Raw genomic sequence first — 24385 nt, forward strand, 5'->3', positions numbered from 1 at the left:
TTGACCGTAGCTGCCTTTCCTTCAGGATTCTGCCACAAAGGTGCAGGAGTAAATCTGCATTTCACACATGTTTGCACATCCATAAATAAATGAGGCGGGTCGAGCCTGAGAGCAAAGCAAAAGCCAGCTCTTAATATCAGTCACAACAAAGAAGCACTGCCAGGATGAAACACCGCCACTTGGGCTTGCACAAGCGAAAGAAAGGAAAAGAAAGGAAATTGACCTCGCCAGCACTTCTGTCTCCTACCAAAAGGGGGTGCTGTTAAATCAGTGATTAGCGCTCTGGTTTTTTTTTTTTTGTGTGTGTTTTTTGTTGCATTATTGTGGAAGTGGTGACAGTCTGGAGTCTCTATGGGTTCAGCCTTAAAACGGCATTCTTATTCACAGGGACGGAGCAAAAAAGTGGATGTTTTTAGCTAAAAGGTTCAAAACTGACACACTGGCCCACATTGCTATTAGCCAATTACTGCATTAGGTTCTAATCTCTTATGTTTATGGCATTTTGCTGAAATTTATATACAATTAAGCCATTTTTACAACAGGGTAGTTGAGAGTTACGAGCCTTGGCCAGCATGATGGTCCTGGGATTTGAACTGAGCACATTCAATCAGTTGGAGTTCAACATCAGACTCCAATCAGAGTCCACCATCTTAACCACTGAGCTGACAAGGATGACATGGACCCCCGGTGGTCTAGTGGTTAGGATGCGGCGCTCTCACCGCTGCGGCCCGGGTTCGTTCCCCGGTCAGGGAACCAACCCCAGCCACTTTCAGTGCCGGTCCCAAGCCCGGATAAATTGGGGAGGGTTGCGTTAGGAAGGGCATCCAGCGTAAAAACGTGCCAAATTAAACGTGTGGAGGATCCGCTGTGGCGACCCCTAACGGGAGAAGCCGAAAGAAAGTTTTGACAAGGATGACATGATCAGAAATGCCTCACATCCAGCTGATTCCAGATGACAAGAACGATCCGTGGAGAAAACTGAGCTCTGACTGAGACGATGGAACCGATATAGCACAGCTACACTTTATTCGTTTAATTCATTCCTGCTGTGGGCAATTCGGATATCTTTCAGGCGAAACCAAAACTCAGGGATGCAATGTCTAAACTCTTCAAAAGACTTTGCTAAAGAAGAAATCACAGCACCACTTTTAGCTCTCCTCAGAGCTAAATTAATGAGGGAGCCTCAGTTTTGCTGAACTGAGCATACAACACCGAATGGGAAACGTGTCTCATGGGGACAGAGGCTAGGTCTAATTAGTCCCGTGTTTATGTTTTTGTGTGATGCCAAGAACAGAAGACTCATTATTGAAAGCCAGCTCTCAGAGCGGTTCCTCTCATAGATTACAGCGAACACAAGCTGTGAACGGAGAGAAGAATAGTGCAAATCGGCTGCAGCTGGACAAAAAACGATCGGGTTTCACTCCAAGTGCCTCTTACCGAGACGGCCATCATGGCTTGTTGAAATCATATAGAGACATTCCAGAAAGATGGTAAAAACCGGTGAGAACGTCAGACCTGAACACGTCTCATTCATGTAGAACTGATCCTTTACGGAGAAAAACACGGGGACAAAGCCTCGGTAATGTTTACATATCGCACTTATCGGTTACAGTTTGGCAAACAACGTCCCTCAGGAACCAGGATCCAAGTGGTGTGGAGGTTTAGTTAACAGCACACTATAGGCACAAGCGTTCACAGCTTCAGAAAGTGCTGATTAGGGCGTGTGGGAAAAGCTTACACTGATAACAAAGCCGAGCTCGAAGGCTGACTCACTTACAGGGCCGTTAAAGCTGCAAACTCTGCAGCTCCCAGCATTCCAGTGCTCTAACAAAACGCTTGTGTGTGAGGGGTGTGTGTGTGTGTGTGTGTGTTTCTCTATGCTTTCTGTTCACCTGCCCTACATATAGATACATATAGATCCCATCCCTTGTGCAAAGAGACTATTAAAGTCTCTCTGCACACTACTTTCGTTTCCTTTTTCTGTGTCTGGTGTGTGTGTGTGTGTGTGTGTGTGTGTGTGTTTGGGGGGCTGGGGGATAGGTGGGGGTGGTCAGAGGGTTACCTCATGACCTTTTATTAATTCACAGGGGAGAAGTGTCCACACATATGGGCTGAGCAGATGGAGGGGGCTGATGAGGACAAATCGGCCTCGCTTTTGTCAGGAGAGGGGATATAAAATAAATAAATTGCATATTGCAGGTGAATTTTGGTTGTTGTGTTTTAAGACACAGCTCACACATCCTGTTAATAAGCAAACACACACACACACACACACACACACACACACACACACACACACACACACACACACACACACACACACACACACACACACACACACACACACACACACACACACACACACACACACACACCCAGAGCCTCTACAGAATCGTTAATTGGCCTTTATAGAAGCCTGCTTATTAAAACATACATAACACCTTCTGCAGCCTGCGAGTTGGCATGAGCGTGAGAAGAGAAAATGATCACAATTGCCCTAATATGCCAAGGAAAATAGAGCAGGGCAAATAAAAGGAAATAAGACATACAGCCTTTTTTCACTCCTGAAGCGAGAAAGTAGAAGACGCTCCTCATCTGCATAAACAGCTCGGAGGATTCTCTGTGTCGTTGTGTGTTGTTCTTTTTTATTTAAAAATAGTAAGTTATTCAAACATTTACATAATATGTGGGGGAAAAAAAATGCTGTCAGCAACCTATACAGAAGGAAAGAAAGAAATATATTTGCTTTTTCTTTGAATGAATAAAAAAAAAAATGCAAAAAAATTAAATAAAATGAAAGAAGAGAAAGAGAGTAAAAGAATGGTGATGTAAATGATTTTGTCCAGAGTTCAGCCTGCTTCTGTTCTGATAAACCATCGGCAGGTCTGTGCTGTTTTATCGCGGTGGCTCCCTCCAGTCCTTCCGTACGGCAGCAAGAAACACACACATTAACATACATACTGACACTCAAACAAACAAGTCTGTGCTCAAACACTGTAGAACGTACACACGCCAGAGCCCAGGAATCCACACTTCCTGTCCAAACCGAAGGAAAATGTCCAAGGTTCACACCAGGAAGCTGATATCAGCTCATCTGAAGGACTCACTTCTTGTCTCTGTGGGCCTTGTTTTTTTTTTGTATAAAAAAGTTGCCCTGGCTGTGCCAGTCTTTGGGGATTAACGCTCGTGGCAAGAATCTATGCCGTTTTGATGCCTTCAAATCCGCAGAACTTCCAGCGCTTCTCCAGACTGGCACCCACGCCTGTTAGCTCCTGCTTAAAGGTGTAGGGCAGTCGGCCCAGCAGCATCTCAACCTCCGTCGTGCTAATCTGGAAAAACCAAAACAAAAATACTAATCACATACTTCTAGTCGGAACCATAAAGGAACCATGAGGAATCTTCCAACTCAATCTCTAGCAGCATAAACCGGAATGTTCCTTGTTTTCTGCTCTATTAAAAAAGGTCTTTATAGGAAAGAGTGATTTACTGACATCTTAAATTGAAGCTCAGTAGAAAAAGGCCAGTTTGGGGTTTATTTAGCAGGATGATCTGCACTGGTCTGAGAACAGCTTTGTGAAAGCGGCTGTAGTTTTACATGTGTGTAACGGGGCCACCTGGAATAAATACTTTTTGATGGACTTTAACGACGGCACCAAACGTTTCTTAAAACTGCATTTCAGGCGATCGTGTGCGTCACCTTGTTTTCTCAGTACGGGAAACCGTGTGGGAATTCCAGTCGGTAGTCATCCCACATACACTACAGATGGGGCAGATAGTATTCCTTTAAGGGAGATATAAATAGTTGGGAGGCTTCATTAGCACATTCTGCTGGAGTACATGTCATTGTGGCTATAGTGAGCATGCATGTGTGTGTGCACATGTGTGTGTGTGTGTGTGTGTGTGTGTGTGTGTGTGTGTGTGTGTGTGTGTGTGTGTGTGTGTGCAACAGAGAAGGAGAGCAGATTGGAAACAGTTCAAATCTAAACTTCAGATTTGTGACTAAATATGAAAAAGATGTGTGTAAAATGAGTGTGTGTGCGTGTGTGTGTGTGTGTGTGTGTGGGTGTGTGTGTGTGTGTGAGGGAGAGAGGGTGAATGAAAGAGGGTAAGAGGGTGAAGAAGGGGCAAAAAGATATGACAAAAGGCAGATTGACATTTCACACTGTAATGCTTTATGTTTCCATTACAATAAGTAGGCCAGCCATTTACACACCAAGCCTGAAAAAGGGTAAGAAAATAAAATAGATTAAGGCAGAAAAATCGCATGTAATTATGACTGTGTGTGTGTGTGTGTGTGTGTGTGTGTGTGTGTGTGTGTGTGTGTGTGTGTGTGTGTGTGTGTGTGTGTGTGTAGGGGGCCCAGCATGATTGCTATGCCTACTCCAAGAACTCCATATGTCTAGTGGGTCGCTTATTTATGCTGCAGGGCATTAGGATGCCAGGAGGGGAATCAGCAGTAAACAATTCATTCTGTGAAGAGCGTGTGTATGCTTTGGGAGAGTGTGTGTGTGTGTGTGTGTGTGTGTGTGTGTGTGTGTGTGTGTGTGTGTGTGTGTGTGTGATGCGGGTATACGGTCTTTACTCCGTACACTTGGAGTTCAGCAAAGGTGTTTGAATATAATAAGAATGCGGTGGTGAGTGGAGAGGCATCTTATTGGTGCTTGAAGTGGCTTCGCTCACTGAGTTAAACTCAGATCTCCTGCTTGTCACTGCCTCTTAGTCATCTCTCAGACGCCGCAGCAATCAGCGTGTTCGCTCAACACAGACACTATAGGAGTCAAAAGCAAAACACTGGAGGACACTTGTGCATTTCAGTGCTATACTGCCTGGTCTGGGGGTAAATCCAAATAAACATGTCAGCTGAACCTAGTCAAATAATCAATGTTGAGTCAGGATTTAGGTGAGTATCTTTGATCCAGTTGTCCTGCAGATGCCAAATAACCAGTAAGGAATAAAACTTAATGGGGTACATGCTTTTATAAGAAAAAATAAGGCCTTGTGTAATAAAGCCTGGAAGTCAAGTCAGGTCAAGTTTATTTCTATAGCGCTTTTCACAACAGACATTGTCTCAAAGCAGCTTTACAGAATTTAACAGTTAAGGTGAACGGTGTGTATTTATCCCTGATGAGCAGCCGTGGTGACTGTGACAAGGAAAAACTCCCTTAGATGTCATGAGGAAAAAACCTTGAGAGGAACCAGACTTAAAAGGGGAACCCATCCTCATTTGGGTGATATAAAGAGTGTGATTATAGTCTTTAAACAATACAGAACACTGAAGAGTGAGAACTAACATGAGCACTGGAATGTAGGTGTTATGATGTTAAGTTTCTATTAACACCGTAAAGACAAATAAACACACACAGTGACACTGGCACTGAAGACTCCTTCCATAAATATTCAAACATCTCCTAACAAGGAACTTGATCAAATAAATGATTACATGTCTCTCTTTGCTAAACAACACATTTGAAAAATCCATCTAGGAGTCTTTGTTTAGATTATGCAGGCCATCTGTCATATAAGACTCTCTAGTACCTACTAGAAACTAAAACTTTTTGGAAAGTGCCCATTGATTTAAAGCAAATGGTCGAAATTACAGCAGGAATTTTGTTAGAAATGCTTCTGCACATATTTGTGAATTCAACAATGCTCTGAATAATTCAATTAACTAATTAAAGGCTCGCAACAATGATTTTAATTATCACTAATAACAGCTATGTTAGCTAGAGACACAGGTTTTCTAGCTACAGATTTCAGGTTTTAGCTTTGCCATCTATTACCTGGCCTATGGAAGTATTAAGAGTTCGATATGCTCGAAGCTTCAACAGAGTCTTCTGAGCCTTTAAGTAGCTCCCTGAATCATTAACATTAACGCTGACAAATCACTGAGTTAACAACCGAAACGCCAATAGCCTCCAGTCAACCACTTCATTACTGCTCAATTTAAATGGTTTTCTTGTCATTTCAGTCATATCTGTTTGGTACAGGAGTATAAAGTGAGTTACTCAGGTAAAGTTTAGAGAGACACTGATGTATGTTGTAAGGATGTAAATATAAACAATTTATACTGTATGATTCTAAAAGGTACAAAACAAATTAACCTCCAATTGATCTGTGAGCAGTGTTGTTTAGAATGTGGGTGAAACCTACTGTTCAATCATGAATAATGATACATTTAAGCATTAAATACAAAGTTATAGGCAAGTCACAATTTATTTACAGACCCGTTTCAAAATGATTTTTTTTTTACACACCAGCTGTTTCTTTTTTGATAATACAACTCATTTATAATCAATTAGAATCAGCTGTAATCAGTTTATGATTGTTGCCTTTCAAATCAATCCAAATCATCCAGTTGTTTCACTCCGGGGGTCTCGAAAAAAACCAAAACAAAAAACCCCCCAAAACAAACCAAGAAACCAGTTGGTGCTGATTGAAGTACCTTTGTGTCCAGACGCTGTAAGTAGGAGCAGATGTACTCGATGCTGGCACCGAACGGATGCACGTGAAGGAACGTTGAGATTATTCCTGCAGAAAGAAATCAACACACTTAGCTCAGAACTCAGGATGCACAAACATTCAGCTACAGTATATATATCTCACTGCAAATAACAAACATAAGCAGATGAGTAACGATTGCTGAATATTTGGACCAAATACGGTTTTGTTGTTTTGCTGCTGTGACTCGCTCGAACAGTGACAGTATACAGGAAGTTCTCCACCACAGGAGAACACAACACCTTAGTCAACAGGCCGTGCAGCGTACTACAGAACAGGCATCAGGGTCATATCCAAAGCTGGCAGAGAAAAACACATCTATGTGTGAAATTTAAGCTGCGCTGTTTGATGTGTTGTTTAGCGCCGTACAAAGGGACATGGAGCTGCTATTGACAATTATTATTAAGAGTTTATATTAAGATCATGGAAATCAGGTTAACGAGCAGAACAAGAAAAACAAGGATAGAATAAAAAGGAGCGTAAAATCCTACATACACCCACACATACATACATACGGGGTAGTATACGGTGTGTGTATGTATGGATGTGTATATATCCATACATACATACATACATACATACAGTGAGGAAAATAAGTATTTGAACACCCTGCAATTTTGCAAGTTCTCCCACTTAGAAATCATGGAGGGGTCTGAAATTGTAATCGTAGGTGCATGTCCACTGTGAGAGACATAATCTAAACAAAAAAATCCAGAAATCACAATATATGATTTTTTAACTATTTATTTGTATGATACAGCTGCAAATAAGTATTTAAACACCTGTTTATCAGCTAAAATTCTGACCCTCAAATACCTGTTAGTCTGCCTTTAAAATGTCCACCTCCACTACATTTATTATCCTAAATTAGATGCACCTGTTTGAGGTCGTTAGCTGCATAAAGACACCTGTCCACCCCATACAATCAGTAAGAATTCAACTACTAACATGGCCAAGACCAAAAAGCTGTCCAAAGACACTAGAGACAAAATTGTACTGGCTGGAAAGGGCTACGGGGAAATTGCCAAGCAGCTTGGTGAAAAAAGGTCCACTGTTGGAGCAATCATTAGAAAATGGAAGAAGCTAAACATGACTGTCAATCTCCCTCGGACTGGGGCTCCATGCAAGATCTCACCTCGTGGGGTCTCAATAATCCTAAGGAAGGTGAGATATCAGCTCAGAACTACACGGGAGGAGCTGGTCAATGACCTGAAAAGAGCTGGGACCACCGTTTCCAAGGTTACTGTTGGTAATACACTAAGACGTCATAGTTTGAAATCATGCACGGCACGGAAGGTTCCCATGCTTAAACCAGCACATGTCCAGGCACGTCTTAAGTTTGCCAATGACCATTTGGATGATCCGGAGGAGTCATGGGAGAAAGTCATGTGGTCAGATGAGACCAAAATAGAACTTTTGGGTCATAATTCCACTAAACGTGTTTGGAGGAAGAAGAATAATGAGTACCATCCCAAGAACACCATCCCTACTGTGAAGCATGGGGGTGGTAGCATCATGCTTTGGGGGTGTTTTTCTGCACATGGGACAGGGCAACTGCACTGTATTGAGGAGAGGATGACCGGGGCCATGTATTGCGAGATTTTGGGGAACAACCTCCTTCCCTCAGTTAGAGCATTGAAGATGGGTCGAGGCTGGGTCTTCCAACATGACAATGACCCGAAGCACACAGCCAGGATAACCAAGGAGTGGCTCTGTAAGAAGCATATCAAGGTTCTGGCGTGGCCTAGCCAGTCTCCAGACCTAAACCCAATAGAGAATCTTTGGAGGGAGCTCAAACTCCGTGTTTCTCAGCGACAGGCCAGAAACCTGACTGATCTAGAGAAGATCTGTGTGGAGGAGTGGGCCAAAATCCCTCCCGCAGTGTGTGCAAACCTGGTGAAAAACTACAGGAAACGTTTGACCTCTGTAATTGCAAACAAAGGCTACTGTACCAAATATTAACATTGACTTTCTCAGTTCAAATACTTATTTGCAGCTGTATCATACAAATAAATAGTTAAAAAATCATACATTGTGATTTCTGGATTTTTTTTTTTAGATTATGTCTCTCACAGTGGACATGCACCTACGATGACAATTTCAGACCCCTCCATGATTTCTAAGTGGGAGAACTTGCAAAATAGCAGGGTGTTCAAATACTTATTTTCCTCACTGTATATATATATATATATATATATATATATATATATATATATATATATATATATATATATATATATATATAGGAATTACACTCAAGTGTTTAAGACTCTTGGTTACTGATCCACTAAGCTGCCACTGGGCTATTAAGCAATACCCTTAACAGTCTCGGCTCAGGGGCCACTGATGGGTGACCCTGAGCTTGGATATGTGAACAGAAAGAATTTGATGTTGCTGCAATGTATTAGTGACAATTAAATGTCTCTCTTAATACAATGCTGATTTCACACAGTTTTTGCATATAAATATATATGTGACTGTTAATATGCTTTTCTTTATGTGACTATTATTTCTATACATTGCTTATGCTGTGTTTGGGGAAAAGAAATGTAGATGTAAATGCATCCAAGAAGCAGCCAGAGGTTTGTACTGCATCTTTGCCAGATGTCATGAGCATTTAAATAGTACAACTACATGATATAATAACCCATGGTCCATAAAAGCCAAAGATGGCACCTTCATTAAGAGTTTAAAGGAAAAGCCACACCAAATGCAGCACTTCCATAAAACAAGAAATGTACAGAACTGCTTAAAAAAGGGTTTTCCAAGTGTTGTAATGCTGGTAGGGCAATCCCATTTCAATCTGGATCACAGATGCATTTGACTATGAGTGTAAAGGCATGTGGTTCAAATCTTATAAGGATATAAACAGGGTCTGGTTTTAACAATCTGCTGAATAGACAATGATATCACCTTGCAAAACTTTTTACTCAGCATTTTCCTTGCAGCTCTGCAGATCGTTCAGATATAGTGAATTGAAAACGCAGTAAATGGAAATGCAATGCTACAAAAATTAAATTGACAAGAAAAGGATAAAACAGTTGTCTCTATGCGATATTTATTTAGGGTAATACATATATTGTCTTCAGAATGAATAGCAGGTTCCAAATCAGCCACTAGGATATTTAATACTAGAAAATGAAAAAGAAATGGGTATAAAGGGAAAATCACATAACAGGTGCACACATGTGGGGAACAAACCAATGACTAGATGAGGTGGAGACAATATGGCATATTAGAAAACATAAACAGCACACTGGAAGGACCAAATACAAAAAAAGGCAATCGTGCTGTACATGGAAACAAGTGCCAAGAAGTGGAATTTTCATTTCTCGGGACACGGCACAAGTCCATCAGCGTTTCTCATCATCTAAATTAATATCAGCTGTTCCTGTTTTTCTAGGATTGGGGGTTTCCTCGCTGAAGCGGTGTCAAAGCCCTGCCTCTCTCTCTGCCTCTTAAGCCGCCAAAATAGATAAAAAGTCTTAATTGCTATTTGGATGCCTCTTTTGATAATCAAAGTTCACCCTGTGTTATGTTTTCACACATGCTAAAATCAGACTTAACACAAGCTCGTTCCAGGAGCAAAAAGGGGAAGAAGTGGATCTGAATCTTCACAGCTCCTGAAGCCGATAACTGAAAAATGAGCACTTTTAAGAGATGGTACAATGCCTACAGAGATTTAATCTGTATAGGAGGCAGAGATATAAGCTCTGTGATGACAGGGTGGTAATGATCAAGATGACAGAACATCACACAGCAGCTGGGGGTCACGTCTCCTGAGCACAGTGTGGAGATGCAGTATGGTCAATATTCCATTTGGCACTAATGGACTGTAGAGGTGGTCTATAATGCATACTTTTACTCATTACAGCACGCTTTTGCCGACAGTTATAAATCCCTTGATCCGCCGTCACGAACTTCAAGGTGGAGCTACATGATCAGCTGCAGAGAGCGAACGCACCGAGCAGAAGCGAATCAATCTCAATAATCATTTGCTGCACTTTTGGAATTTCTGTTCCCCCAACACTGGAAACAAGCGTGACGAAGGTTTAATGCATCGGCAAAATTAGCGACTGAATCGGTTTCCAAAATATGAAATATTATTTAGTGTTTAAACAAATTTCAACGAACTCCCACCATAAACTGAGAGCAACAATTTGTCCGCATCCCAAATTGCTTCCTATTAGTCATACAGTGCTACATAGGGTGCAGGAGCCATTATTTCATGTGGCATGTAGTGCACTAATATAGTCAATAGGGAGCTATTTGGGATTCAGCATCGACTTTGACTGGGGACCTGCAATCCCAGATTAATTAGGCAAAAATCCCAAATGTAAAAGCAACAATGTCAGACATTCAGCTCCAGTTAGAGTTAGATGCACAAACTAAAATTTGGCTAAAGAGTTTTTTATACCAGAGATTTTAAAAGGAAATTAATACATGCAATGTTTAAAGGCTTAGTTGGACTTTTTCACATTTAATAACAATGAAATAATCCAACACAAGAAATGCAGGACAGAAAAATATCTATAACAGCAATGGGGTGTAATAATATACTTGAGAACTTTAAAATCAGTGAACACTTCACGGGCAACTTTTCGAATCTCTGAACTACTGCGTTCATAATAGAAGTCTGCAGCCTTAATCAACAGCATATGATTCAGAATAACAGAAAATCAACACACAACTTTCCTGGTGAGATCCAGCGAGCATCTACTAGCTCACAGATCACTGCTGTACGATCTGCAAAACCTGTCTCCATTCAAACCTCCATGTTATCCATCACCGCTAACATGATAATGATCTGCAGCGACATAAAGCAGCAGATGATCAAGTTATCTCACTGTTGTGGGAGCTGATGAGGGGCTCTGGAGAAAACACACTCCCTTAGCGATGGGCATCCATATTCTCTCAGACATACGGTAATTTCATCAGCTCTTTGGAGAAAAAGGACAATTGTACTCAGCGTATTGAACTGCATAGACATTTGAGTTATCAGGGATTAAACTGAACTTGAGCCATTATTACTAATAGTGAAGCACGATGGTGGGTTCATTCTATTGACAGTCACACTCAGGGCACATTATGGGTTATTTTGTGTTGAGTGATGAAAACCGATTTTAATTAAATACAGGTGACAAATGTGCATAAGCTCAAGATACTTATGTAAAGCGGCACAGACACGAACCCATATGCTGGTTTTAAAATCAACATGAATATTAAAGCCATACACAAATCCTACATCATTTATAAAAGGCTCTTGGTGACAAGTCAAAATGTATCCAGGGAGGCGTTCTGTTAGAAACGCATCTACAGTTGGACTCGTGTCCATTACATGTTCGATTACATTTCTCGTACCTGGTACCTCCATAAAAAGAAAAAAAATGATTAACCTGATATCCACCAAAGAGTAAAAGTCATCATCTACACTTCCTTGGAGATCAGTCTGGTTAATGGCTTTGCTCCAGAAAATTTCTCAGTGAAAACCCCTGCAGGATTTGATATAGGTTTCTCTACTGTTCATGGCTCTAGAGGACCATCTTTATTCTATTTTCTAGAAGACTAGAAGGATGGAAATAAAGAGCGTGAGCGGGGGAGGAAAGGGAGAGAACGGTGACTCCTCATGTGGAATGAGTTAAATTGGTGAGCGGGAAATAGCTTTCTTTCTCCCTCATACTTACTGCAATTCATCACCGAAGAAGACGTCAGCTAAAATGAGCCTGACGGAGAGAATGAGTGGAGAGAAGGACACAGAGAAAGACAGACACGGGGAGAGAAAGAGAGATCCGAGCGCTCCGTGTCCTCACAGAGTGGATCATGCAGGAACAGACCATTAGCTTCTTAACCAGCTCATCAGCACACAGCAATGCGCTAGACAACACGCCGTCTCGCTCTCTCTCTGCCCTCTGTCCACCCAGACAAAACCCACTTAACCTCCGGTCCGTCATTTACAGATGCGTTCATAAAAACAAAAAGCCCAGTGGATTATTGGTCAGAGCTCTAGAAGATGATGGTTGTGCGTATTATTTGATAGAATCTCCTGCTTGAGTGGTACAGGGAGAGAGGGAAAAAATGAAACATAACCTCTGCTGAAAAAATAACCCAGAGATGGGACTGAATTTCATTGTTCAAAAACACTGACAATAACTCTTTATATCACAGCAATTTTGGAATTAGAAACAACAATGTTATGCAGAAATGGAAGTTGAATATGAGTACACACTCATCTCTAAAATATCATGTGTACATTAGTATTATCAGAACATATTTGGTTGAATGCTACTTCCATTACTACTAATAGTTTTTGTCTTTCTCTACCAGAAGATGGCGTTACAAAAGGATGAAAGCAATTTGAAAAAATACACGTACAAAATTAAAAAAAAACTTACATAAAATCAGTCAAAAAACATTTAACATAGGGATTTACACTTTTATGAACAAAAGTATTGGGACCCTTTTTCAGCCATATGTGTTTTTTCCCAAACTGATACCACAAACTTTGAGGCACACAACTGTATAAAATGTGTTTGGATGTGGTGACATTCAATTTCCCCTTCACTTGAACTAGGAGACCCAAACCTGCTTCAACATGACAATGCATTTGTGCAGAAAGCAAACTCCATGGTTTACATAATTTGGAGTGGAGGTTCTTGAGTGGCCTGCTGTAGAGCTCTGACTTCAGCCCTATTGAACACCATTCAACCAACCGGATGAATTGGAGCACTGGCTGCACTCCAGGCCTCTTCATTCTACATCAGTAACTACTAGATTTGGAATAGTTTAAAAAGCACATACGAATTATGGCCAGGTGTCCACAAACTACTGTCTATAGAGGTAAAAGAAACTTTTTACAATCAGAAAGTTAAAAAGTCTATTTCATTAATATAAGTAAATAAAAACAATATATAAAAATATTTAATATAATTAAAATGTAAATATATATATATATATTATTAATAATTATATAATAATACTTATATGCATTTTTTCATGAATTATTAATGAAATATAAGTAAATACAAAAAATATAGAATTTTATATATATATATACAGTGAGGAAAATAAGTATTTGAACACCCTTCTATTTTGAAAGTTCTCCCAATTAGAAATCATGGAGGGGTCTGAAATTGTCATCGTAGGTGCATGTCCACTGTGAGAGACATAATCTAAAAGAAAAAATCCAGAAATCACAATGTATGATTTTTAAACTATTTATTTGTATGATACAGCTGCAAATAAGTATTTGAACACCTGTCTATCAGCTAGAATTCTGACCCTCAAAGACCTGTTAGTCTGCCTTTAAAATGTCCACCTCCACTACATTTATTATTCTAAATTAGACGCACCTGTTTGAGGTTGTTAGCTGCATAAAGACACCTGTCCACCCCATACAATCAGTAAGAATCCAACTACTAACATGGCCAAGACCAAAGAGCTGTCCAAAGACACTAGAGACAAAATTGTACACCTCCACAAGGCTGGAAAGGGCTACGGGGAAATTGCCAAGCAGCTTGGTGAAAAAAGGTCCACTGTTGGAGCAATCATTAGAAAATGGAAGAAGCTAAACATGACTGTCAATCTCCCTCGGACTGGGGCTCCATGCAAGATCTCACCTCGTGGGGTCTCAATGATCCTAAGGAAGATGAGAAATCAGCTCAGAACTACACGGGAGGAGCTGGTCAATGACCTGAAAAGAGCTGGGACCACCGTTTCCATGGTTACTGTTGGTGATACACAAAGACGTCATGGTTTGAAATCATGCATGGCACGGAAGGTTCCCATGCTTAAACCAGCACATGTCCAGGCACGTCTTAAGTTTGCCAATGACCATTTGGATGATCCAGAGGAGTCATGGGAGAAAGTCATGTGGTCAGATGAGACCAAAATAGAACTTTTGGGTCATAATTCCACTAAACGTGTTTGAAGGAAGAAGACTGATGAGTACCATCCCAAGAACACTATCCCTACTGTGAAGCACGGGGGTGGTAGCATCATGCTTTGGGGGTGTTTTTCTGCACATGGGACAGGGCGACTGTACTGTATTAAGGAGAGGATGACTGGGGCCATGTATTGCGAAATTTTGGGGAACAACCTCCTTCCCTCAGTTAGAGCATTGAAGATGGGTCGAGGCTGGGTCTTCCAACATGACAATGACCTGAAGCACACAGCTAGGATAACCAAGGAGTGGCTCTGTAAGAAGCATATCAAGGTTCTGGCGTGGCCTAGCCAGTCTCCAGACCTAAACCCAATAGAGAATCTTTGGAGGGAGCTTAAACTCCGTGTTTCTCAGCGACAGGCCAGAAACCTGACTGATCTAGAGAAGATCTGTGTGGAGGAGTGGGTCAAAATCCCTCCCGCAGTGTGTGCAAACCTGGTGAAAAACTACAGGAAATGTTTGACCTCTGTAATTGCAAACAAAGGCTACTGTACCAAATATTAACAACGACTTTCTCAGGTGTTTAAATACTTATTTGCAGCTGTATCATACAAATAAATTGTTAAAAAATCATACATTGTGATTTCTGGATTTTTTTTTTTTTTGATTATGTCTCTCACAGTGGACATGCACCTACGATGACAATTTCAGACCCCTCCATGATTTCTAAGTGGGAGAACTTGCAAAATAGCAGGGTGTTCAAATACTTATTTTCCTCACTGTATATATATATATATATATATATATATTATGAATTACTGTCATAGGGAATTAATTACAAAGAGGAACCTTTATTACCCTTGCGTTTGTTATTTCAGAAAACAGCACAACCCATATTTCCATCATCTTATCAGCATTTTGTACGTTATAACTTCTGTCCAGACTTATGTTTAATGTTCTGGAACGTCCCTGAAACAAGTTCGTTTCTGCAGCTATAAACAGTCCCTGACCAGCCTTGTTGGCTTTTTCTCTTTTATAAAACTGTCAAGCCAAAAAAAACACAACGTGCCAAAAAAATTGAAACCTCAACGCCTCTATCCTGGAGATTTTCCAGTGTCAGAAAACGAACAGGAACAGCCTTAGTGTCGCAATGATAACAAATATACACAATGGCTTTCAATCTAATTACTGTCAAAGCTTGCAACATCATCTGACCAATCAGAATTGAGAATTTAACACCTACCCACGAGCAGGGCTTCCCGTTCAGATTTCACAGGACTGGGTGGACCCTTGTCTGGGATGCTTTCTTTCTCTTGACTGCATGACACCACCGAAGACGCTGCTGACTCCTTACAGGTGCAGAAACACACACACACACACACACACACACACACACACACACACACACACACACGCACACGCACACGCACACGCACACGCACACGCACACGCACACACACACAGAGTCACAAAATGCAAATTTGCTGCATATTCAGACACAAACTGAAAGAAAAATGTGTGCAAATAAAAAAGAGAAGATAACATGCCATAGAATCATCAAGCATGTGTAATGAGCAATAAGCAATAAACACTAGGAGAAGTGAACTTTTGCATGTGTGCATGTGTGTGTGTGTGTGTGTTCATTTGTGTACTGGAGCTGTAAGGACATACTGAGTTATGCCTCTCAGTGACCTGTGTATAGCACTCTTCCTCTCCTCCACCCCACCCCACTCCTCCTCTTGTTTGGTGTTGTGTCAGAGTGATTTATGCCACCACAAATAAAGTTCACCTCCGCTCCACTGCCCTCTAATGATCTGCCACGTTACCAGCCTCGACTACGAGACAGACCAGGGACGAACACGCGGGCGCCTTCATGTAAGAATTAAATGTTCCAGGTATAACTGCAATTCACCAATGTCTTTATCAATTTTATGACACTATTAACCTAAGTAGCATATAATATAAAATTAATAATACTGTAATATATAACAGGTCACATGCAGCATTCACCTTGTAACAGAGAGCCATAATATAATATATGTAGAGAACGAGCACATGCTTTGAAACAACAAATATATTATCACTGGAAAAAAAAAAAAGATAAATGTAGGCTACTCTGTTGATTGTGTACTTTGCATCCAATTTAATTCTTGCTTGCTGTTATAATAACCTCCACTCTACTGGGAAGATGTTCCACTAGATTTTGGAGTGTGCTTGTGGAGATTTGTTCAATTGAGTAGGTCAGAGCTCCATAGCAGGCCACTCAAGATCTTTCACTATAACCTATCTATCTATCTATCTATCTATCTATCTATCTATCTATCTATCTATCTATCTATCTATCTATCTATCTATCTATCTATCTATCTATCTATCTATCTATCTATCTATCTATCTATCTATCTATCTGTCTGTCTATCTGTCTGTCTGTCTGTCTGTCTGTCTGTCTGTCTGTTAAAAATGAATCAAATGAATCATTTAATGAATCAAATGAATCATTTAATGAATCAAATGAATCATTTAATGAATCATTATGCAACAAAACACCTCTGCTCTTATCATCTAGGCTTTGGTGTGTTAAAGACCCTATTGAAATTCGGATGTTACATGGATTTCTGGTTCCGTAATGAAAACGATTCAAAGAGCTTAATATCTTTGACAAGCAAATAGAAATGTTAGTAAATAAATAAATACAATAGAACAAAAAGAGGATCAGTGCTGTTAATTAATATGGACAGATGAGTCCTCTGTTTACCAAGATGTTATTATAAAGTGGAGCTGCATGAAAATCTTTTTTTATTATGCAAATGGTAGTTGATAAATGTGTTTGTCGAACAATTAACGATGCAGCGAGTATTCCATGACAGATCGGGACCTTTTGCAGTCAGCTAGTTTATTCATGCCAATAAAATCAACGGAAAGACATTTCATTTTGTTGTGACAGCCTGCAATTTAAAATATGAGTGTGGAAAATGCGGCGGTCAGCCAAATAATTGCAGGTACAAGCAGGAGAGAGGAGGATGAAGGAGAAAAATGAGTAATGGTGATGGCAAGGTAAAGGCAGAAAGGGAAAGAGAGAGAGAGAGAGAGAGAGAGAGAGAGAGAGAGAGAGAAAGAGAGAGAGAGAGAGAGAGAGAGAGAGAGAGAGAGAGAGAGAGAGAGAGAGAGAGAGAGAGAGAGAGAGAAAGCAGAGATGGAGAGCTGCTTCTGCTTTTGCCACTTACATTGGCATGAGTTGTGTTTTCATCGCTGCTTCTGTCCTCCCACTCCGGCCTCTCCAACTACAGGCAATTAAAGGCAATTAAAAACAAGAAAAGTGTTAGTGAGCAGAGCCAGAGAGAGAGAGAGAGAGAGAGAGAGAGAGAGAGAGAGAGAGAGAGAGAGAGAGAGAGAGAGAAAGAGAGAGAGAGAGAGAGAGAGAAAGAGAGAGAGAGAGAGAGAGAGAGAGAGAGAGAGAGAGAGAGAGTAGGGTAATGTACACACAAGATAGTGAGATTTTCAATGCTGCCTCCAGAGGATATTTACCAAGCTAAGCTAATTACACCACAGCACTATTGAATTCTCACAACCTGATTGGTCAGAAGGTGTTCATTTATTTTCTATAACAGCACCTCTGACTGCACTGATGGCTAATTAAAATCCCACGTTTTGCATTATATTAATGTTCTCATTCTAATGCATGGGAGTTTCTGTAAAAACACTTCATTCACGGGGACAGTGGACGATCTACATAATCCAAGTCAAATAATAGCTGTAAGAAAAATACTCTGCAGCATGAGTGCTGTAGTATAAAAGAAATAAAACACTACTCCTAAAGGCAGAAACATACAATCATTACCAGTGGAGGACTAAAATACGACTCCAGTAAAAGTAAAAGTGTCCCTTTAAACTTTCACTTGAGTAAAAGTACAAAAGTTTTTGCCCTTTAATGTACTTAAGTATCTGAAGTACTATGATTTATTATGACTTTAATGTTCCTATTATTTATTATTATTATTATTTTTATCACAAGACTTTGTTTAATCAACTCAATTTATGTGAAAAGACTGTGTTTCTCTCAGCCCAACAATCTATTAATAGAATGATATTAATGAGTCAAACACTGATTGATGTCTATTACAATTGTCATGAGACCAAAACCTTCTTTTCAAATACTTTCAAAAAATTACTCAAATACGCTCACGTGTGTTGTGGTGAATTCGATTTAGGAGTTTCTTTATCATTTATTCCTCTCTAAATGTTCTGCTGTTGAACTGATGCTGAACTGTATGTTGGTGATAAGTAGATACACACCAAACGCCAATCAAAACACGTTTAAAACAGAGCGCGCGCTCGACCCTGATTGGTGGATCGCTGCGTGTTTGACCAGTTACGTTTTTATCCTCGTAAATAAAAAGAAACAACTGATTTCACAAAATGTAGTAAAAAGTTAAATATTTGACTTTGAAATGAAAGTCAAATATGAAGTAAAAAGTCTCTCAAAAAGCTCAATGCTTTGCACTGGTAATGCCGGTGTTATTTTCCTATAAGATCCTGAAAAACTCAGAACTTTATTTGAGGCAGTAAAAAAGCGATGACTCGGCCCTCGTGGGAATTTCTCGTGGGAATTTCTCTGTGAAGGGAAAATATACTTTCTTTATTCCCCATTATAAACTTTCCCGTAATAAATGCATGAAAGGGGAAAGGTTTCGGGTTTTCTAACCTTTTCCGAGCAGCACATTGTTTGAACTGCAAAATAGTCTTCAAGTCTAGATCCGAATGATGAACGCAGCTGTGTGTAAGGGTTTTATGGATTGAGTAACTCTTATTGTTTTATTTCTTACATAACTCATGGTGAGAGATCACAGGATTGGATGGTGGAAGGACTCCAGGTTCCTGCTTTGATCCTGAGCTCAGGTTACTGTCTGTGTGCAGTTTCACATGTTCACTTAGAATTTGTTCTGCATTCTCCAGTTTCCTCCTCTTTTACATACAAGCACACAAGCTATTTCTAATTTCCCTAAGTGTGAGTGAGTGTGTGGTTGTGTGAAGGTTTGATACTTTGTGCTAGACTGTGTGGTGCTTGAACTATTTCTAGGAAAAGGATTAAATCAGCTACTAAAGATGAATGAATAAATGGGAGTGTCAGGTCAAGTGGCCGGATCTATGTTATTATTGATTTTGATGTTACGAGGGGTGTTTGAGTCAAACTGGATCTTTTGAGTTTATAAAATCATAGTGGATTCTGCATTTATTTTTTGACAAACTCCCCTGCTACATTTATACACTAATCCCAGCGTATAACTAATGCCTGGAAAGAGGTGACATAGAGAGATATGCCAGTACGCCTGAACCGGATTGTCATTGACGGACGTACAACCATCTTTGAAATGTTTACACTATTCAAATGTCTTACTGCGGTTGAGCATTTTATCACCGTACTGTGCTAGAAATCTTCTGTAGATTTTCCCGGGTTTTACGGCTTTGTTCAGAAGAAACTTCATGCGCGCTGTTAAATGCACGCACTAAAACTGTTGTCTGCCATCTTGATTAACGGTCTCTGAACGGGGTTGTGACATGGGCACCATCTATCAGTAACACAGTAGCCACTTTGTGTAGCTCTGTGTCGCGCAATTCCCGGTTTGACATGAACACCCCTCGTATGTGTGTGTGTGTGTGTGTGTGTGTGTGTGTGTGTGTGTGTGTTTGTGTGTGAATATATATATGTGACCACAAAAATGAACATGTCTTGCTAACACAGAGCTACAGGAAAAAAATAGCAATATATTGATTTCCTCTGGCTCCGTTAATGAGTCTGATTCATCTGGGTATTAAGTAGATGCATCTTTTTCTCTCCCACTCAGCACCTGTCAATAAATCTCAGTCCAAGCTCATCTGATCAAACGCATCACTGGTACAACAGCTCTGAGTTTCTGTCACTCTTACCGCTCCGCTTTATCTGCCATCAACCAGCCAGGAGGTTCGAAACTGATTAGACTGAGCGACGTGAGAAATCAGAGCTGAACGCAAAGCGCATGGCTTCATCCTGCTAAACAAAACGATTTCAGCAAACCTGCCTCTATACGATAACGAGCCAACAGCACACATTCTGACACTGGCTTCAGCGAGATTCGTGTTGCTATTAGGCTCAATATCTCTCTTGATCCAATATCTCTCTTGCTCAGTAAACACTGTCCGGTAAACCAGTAAACACCAGTAAACACTGGTGTGCCCCTGAGAGCGGTGTGTGTGTGTGTGTGTGTGTGTGTGTGTGTGTAAACCGAGCTAATTGAAAGTGTCTGGCAGTGAGTGATGATGTAGTGTAAGCGCTGTGTGCTGCGGGGGTGCCGTTTGTTCTCATTAATGCAACACACAAAATCTTGATGCTTTCTCAGAACCTAATAGAACCCCTGAAAGGGCATGGGGCATCCGAGTGGAATTAATACCTTTATATAAATGAAGTGGTCAGAAAATCAACCAAGAAAATAAATGCATAGCTGAGAAAAGACCAGGCTGAAAACCTATAATATTTAAACAAAGAAAGAATGAACCTGGTATAAAAAAATAAAAAGCTCAACAGACTTTGTTTTCCATCTGAGCAGCCAGATGTGATTTCTAAAGCTAATTTATGAGTAATCTTGCACGGCTTTGAGCTTTTTTCATCAGGACAGTCTCACTTTACTTCAAATCTGTTTTATATCTGAAAAGTCTAGACTCATTAATGAACACTGTCCTCAAACTGACAGCCTTCATTTTCCTATAATTACCTACACACACACGCACAAGCACACACGCACACACACACACACACACACACACACACACACACGCACACAGAGAAAAACGAAGAAGACGGTTTTCACTGCAGTTTCAATCACAACTTCCCCTAGATACAGCGTGTGTTACATACTCTGTTTTTGTCCATGTGCAGGAGACTGTGTGTGTGTGTGTGTGTGTGTGTGTGTGTGTGTGTGTGTGTGTCTGTGTGTGTGTGTGTGTGTGTGTGTGTGTGTGTGTGTGTGCTACTCACAGGCAGAGTGTGTGATGCAGGAAAGGCTTGAATTCTGTCTTTAAGGCTTTGGATTTGACTCTCCAGCTGCTGTTTGTCCTCTTCGCTCTTTTCCAGCTCCAGCTCTTTCTGTTTTAGCTCATCACGGATCTTGAGCAGTTGCTGCAGAAACCAGAAGAAATGCGACATTTTACACAAATCACACATGCCGAACCTCAACGACCCACACAAACAAATCAGTTTCATGATGATTCAATATCTTTTTAACTGGGTCATGAGACAGGAGGACGTTTATTACTGCACAACCCCGCTGGTGAGATAAGTTCTGTATCTGTAATGATTTGGCCTGCTTAGGGGTTATTAACAATGCGACAACAAAGCCCTCCTTGCATAAATGTGGACTTATGTGCATCTTGTTTGCATTGTAGTTAGAAATCAGTTCCTGGGACTGTAAGAACATCAAACCTTTTATGGCATGAGGTACATGATATGGTTCAGAAGACGCTGGATAGAAAATTTACTTTGTTTCCAACTATTTATTTATTAAACTGCAAAACATCATTGGATTGATTGTTGACTGATCAGCTCTGTTGTCACACAAACACACACACACACACACACACACACACACACAGTATGAACAGAGGTTAGTGGACACATGGCCATAACATTTGTAGGTCCAGATTTTTGCTCATCAGCTACAAGGGTGTTAGTAAAGTCAGGTACTGATGTAGGTGAGGTGAAGAAGAGGCCTGGGGTTCAGTCAGTGTTCTAATTGATCTCAAAAGGTGTTCAAAATGCTGAAAAAATAAGTTCTGACTACAAATATATATATATAGATTTATAAGAACCTTGACATCTCGGGACAAAATGAGCAGGAGGCCAATTGATCAATGGCAAGGAAATACTGTGAGTTTTTGTTGGAGCTGCTTCAGTATTTGCTGGCATGCTGTATTATTTGAGGTTACCTTTAAGACTCTCGACATGAGGTCTTGGGAACAGTAAGAGGGCTTAGTGAGGTCTGTGTACTGTGTGTATTCTGTATCTCCGTGCCTCAGGCGGGTGCACTATGGAAACAAGACAGTCAGAAATGGTACTGCAATTACCAACCTGCCGCCCCTTGTACTGTATTGAACACTTGAGTAAGGTCAGCTTTAAGCTTCATGTCTCATGCCTCTTGTGTTGTGTTGATGACTCGTAGCTGGGGGTGGGGTTGAGGTCCTGGTGTTTATGAATAAATCATCCAGTGTGTAGCAGCAGGTCTATAATGTATTTGAAGCAGTGCGGAAGAAAAGCCTCACATATACTGTATGAAAGCGATTTAATATCAAGATATTGAGCCCCTACAGTACATGAGCATCAGCAAGCTGGTCTCACACTCCTGCTGCTGTTGTCCCTGAGCTGAACTTACGCAGGACACTGTGGGGGACGCTGACTCAGGTAGTTAGCGCTTACAAAAAACCCCCCAAAAAAAACCCATGAAGTCCAAATTCCTGTATAAGAATGAAGCACTACTTCCTGTATACACACTCAGGCAAGTGTATGCACTGTATATTTGTGCCAGGATGTTCTTGCATACAGTATAAGCTGCAGATACAGAGTGTCTGATTTCTCACTGCGTGTTAACACAAAAATAAAACCAGACTGTACTGCATTGCTCTATAATTCAGAGAAACTACACTGACTGAGTCAGGGAAATGAAGACGGAAGCAGCCGGGGGCCTGGGTTTATCCCGGAGGAGTTTGATTAGAGAGCTGCCTGGGTGGTAGGAATGAAACTTTGCATAAATCTTAATCAGAAACTTGTCCGATGTGCATGCAGAGATTTTTGAAAGATACAAATCAGTTTATTCAGATCGCTGATTCCAAATGAACTGTTTACATGCACTAAATTCTTGATTGCATTACATGCAATCTGAACAAACTGTACATCACATTAAGTCATAATGCCGCTGTTAGTAAGATTATTAATGCATTACCATGATGCAAGTAAACATTATTAAGCTGACACAGTGTTTTATAGCGCAGTATCCTGCTCAGAACAGCTCATCGATTTAAAGGTGAACAGATCAAGCAGAAGTGTGTTACACGCTAGTGTAAGGGCTCTGCCCTGTTGGCCTTTAGAAAGGGTGATAGTGAGTTTAAATCCTGGCACTGCCAAGCTGCTACCACTGGGCCCTCGAGCAAAGTCCTTAACCTCTCTTGCTCCGAGCGTTGCAAGACACTTTTAGATAAAAGCGCCTAGCTAAATCAATAAAACTAACCACAGGAAGTGTGTTCCGTTAAGCAAAGGCTATATTAGCCCTCTGTTATTGTATGATTTACATTTTAGATTATATTAGGCAATAATAAAAAAGTGCAATACAACTATTTATTTATTTCTGTATTTTTATGTGCAACAATACCTTTTTATTAATTTTTACATTTTTAAATTTTTTTATTTAATAAAAATTTAGTTTTAGTTTTATATTTAATTTATTTATCTTTTCTATAAAAAATGGTGCAACTGAATCATTGTGTCACCAAAACAAACTTGTAAGTGCAAACAAGTGCAAAAAAAGCTTTCTGATTCTGATATGTTAAAGAAACTTTCTAAATGAACACATTTTTGTGGTTATATAAATGCTAAGAATCATCCATGACCATGTCTACATTTAAAACCTTGCTTGTCTAATTAACACATATCTGGTGCAGTGTAAATGATACACATGGTTCTCATTTGTGCAGCCCTCTAGGCCATAGTGTCTCCTCTTTTTCATTCTGGGTTTCCAAACAGTGCTCCTGAGAGCAGTCTATGTGCCCGTCATGCCCCATTTGGTAAAACGGACTCGGCAGCAGTCCAGGACTCACCATTACTTTCAGTGTGTGTGAGGGCCAATCACAGCAGATGGGTACAATGATTTTCAAATAAATTGTCCTTAAGTGTCTTCCATTATGAATTTAACTAGCAGTTATCCTTCATTTATAATCTAAATTTATTTAAATGTGTAAAACGAAGCAGTAAAATACTTAAACCATGTA

The 24385-nt window shown here is 40.3% G+C and overlaps 1 protein-coding gene across 16 annotated transcripts in view; it reads right to left on the reverse strand.

The window, feature by feature from the left end:
* Window positions 1-2623: 2623 nt before the first annotated feature.
* The window catches only part of enox2 (ecto-NOX disulfide-thiol exchanger 2), a 262970-nt gene continuing 241208 nt past the window's right edge, over window positions 2624-24385 (reverse strand). For 14 of the 16 annotated variants that reach the window (XM_083547028.1, XM_083547036.1, XM_083547031.1 and 11 more), the window contains 5 exons: window positions 21387-21527; window positions 17602-17658; window positions 15621-15726; window positions 6443-6528; window positions 2624-3329 (listed from right to left, as the gene is read on the reverse strand). In XM_083547028.1, coding sequence (XP_083403154.1) covers window positions 3198-3329; window positions 6443-6528; window positions 15621-15726; window positions 17602-17658; window positions 21387-21527 — 522 coding nt within the window. In that variant the 3' untranslated portion in view covers window positions 2624-3197. The remainder of the gene's footprint in view (window positions 3330-6442; window positions 6529-15620; window positions 15727-17601; window positions 17659-21386; window positions 21528-24385) is intronic. The other 2 variants (XM_083547034.1, XM_083547041.1) reach the window with 1 other exon arrangement.

The sequence above is a fragment of the Silurus aristotelis genome, assembly GCF_946808225.1.
Source record: "Silurus aristotelis genome assembly, chromosome: 7".
NCBI lineage: Eukaryota > Metazoa > Chordata > Actinopteri > Siluriformes > Siluridae > Silurus > Silurus aristotelis.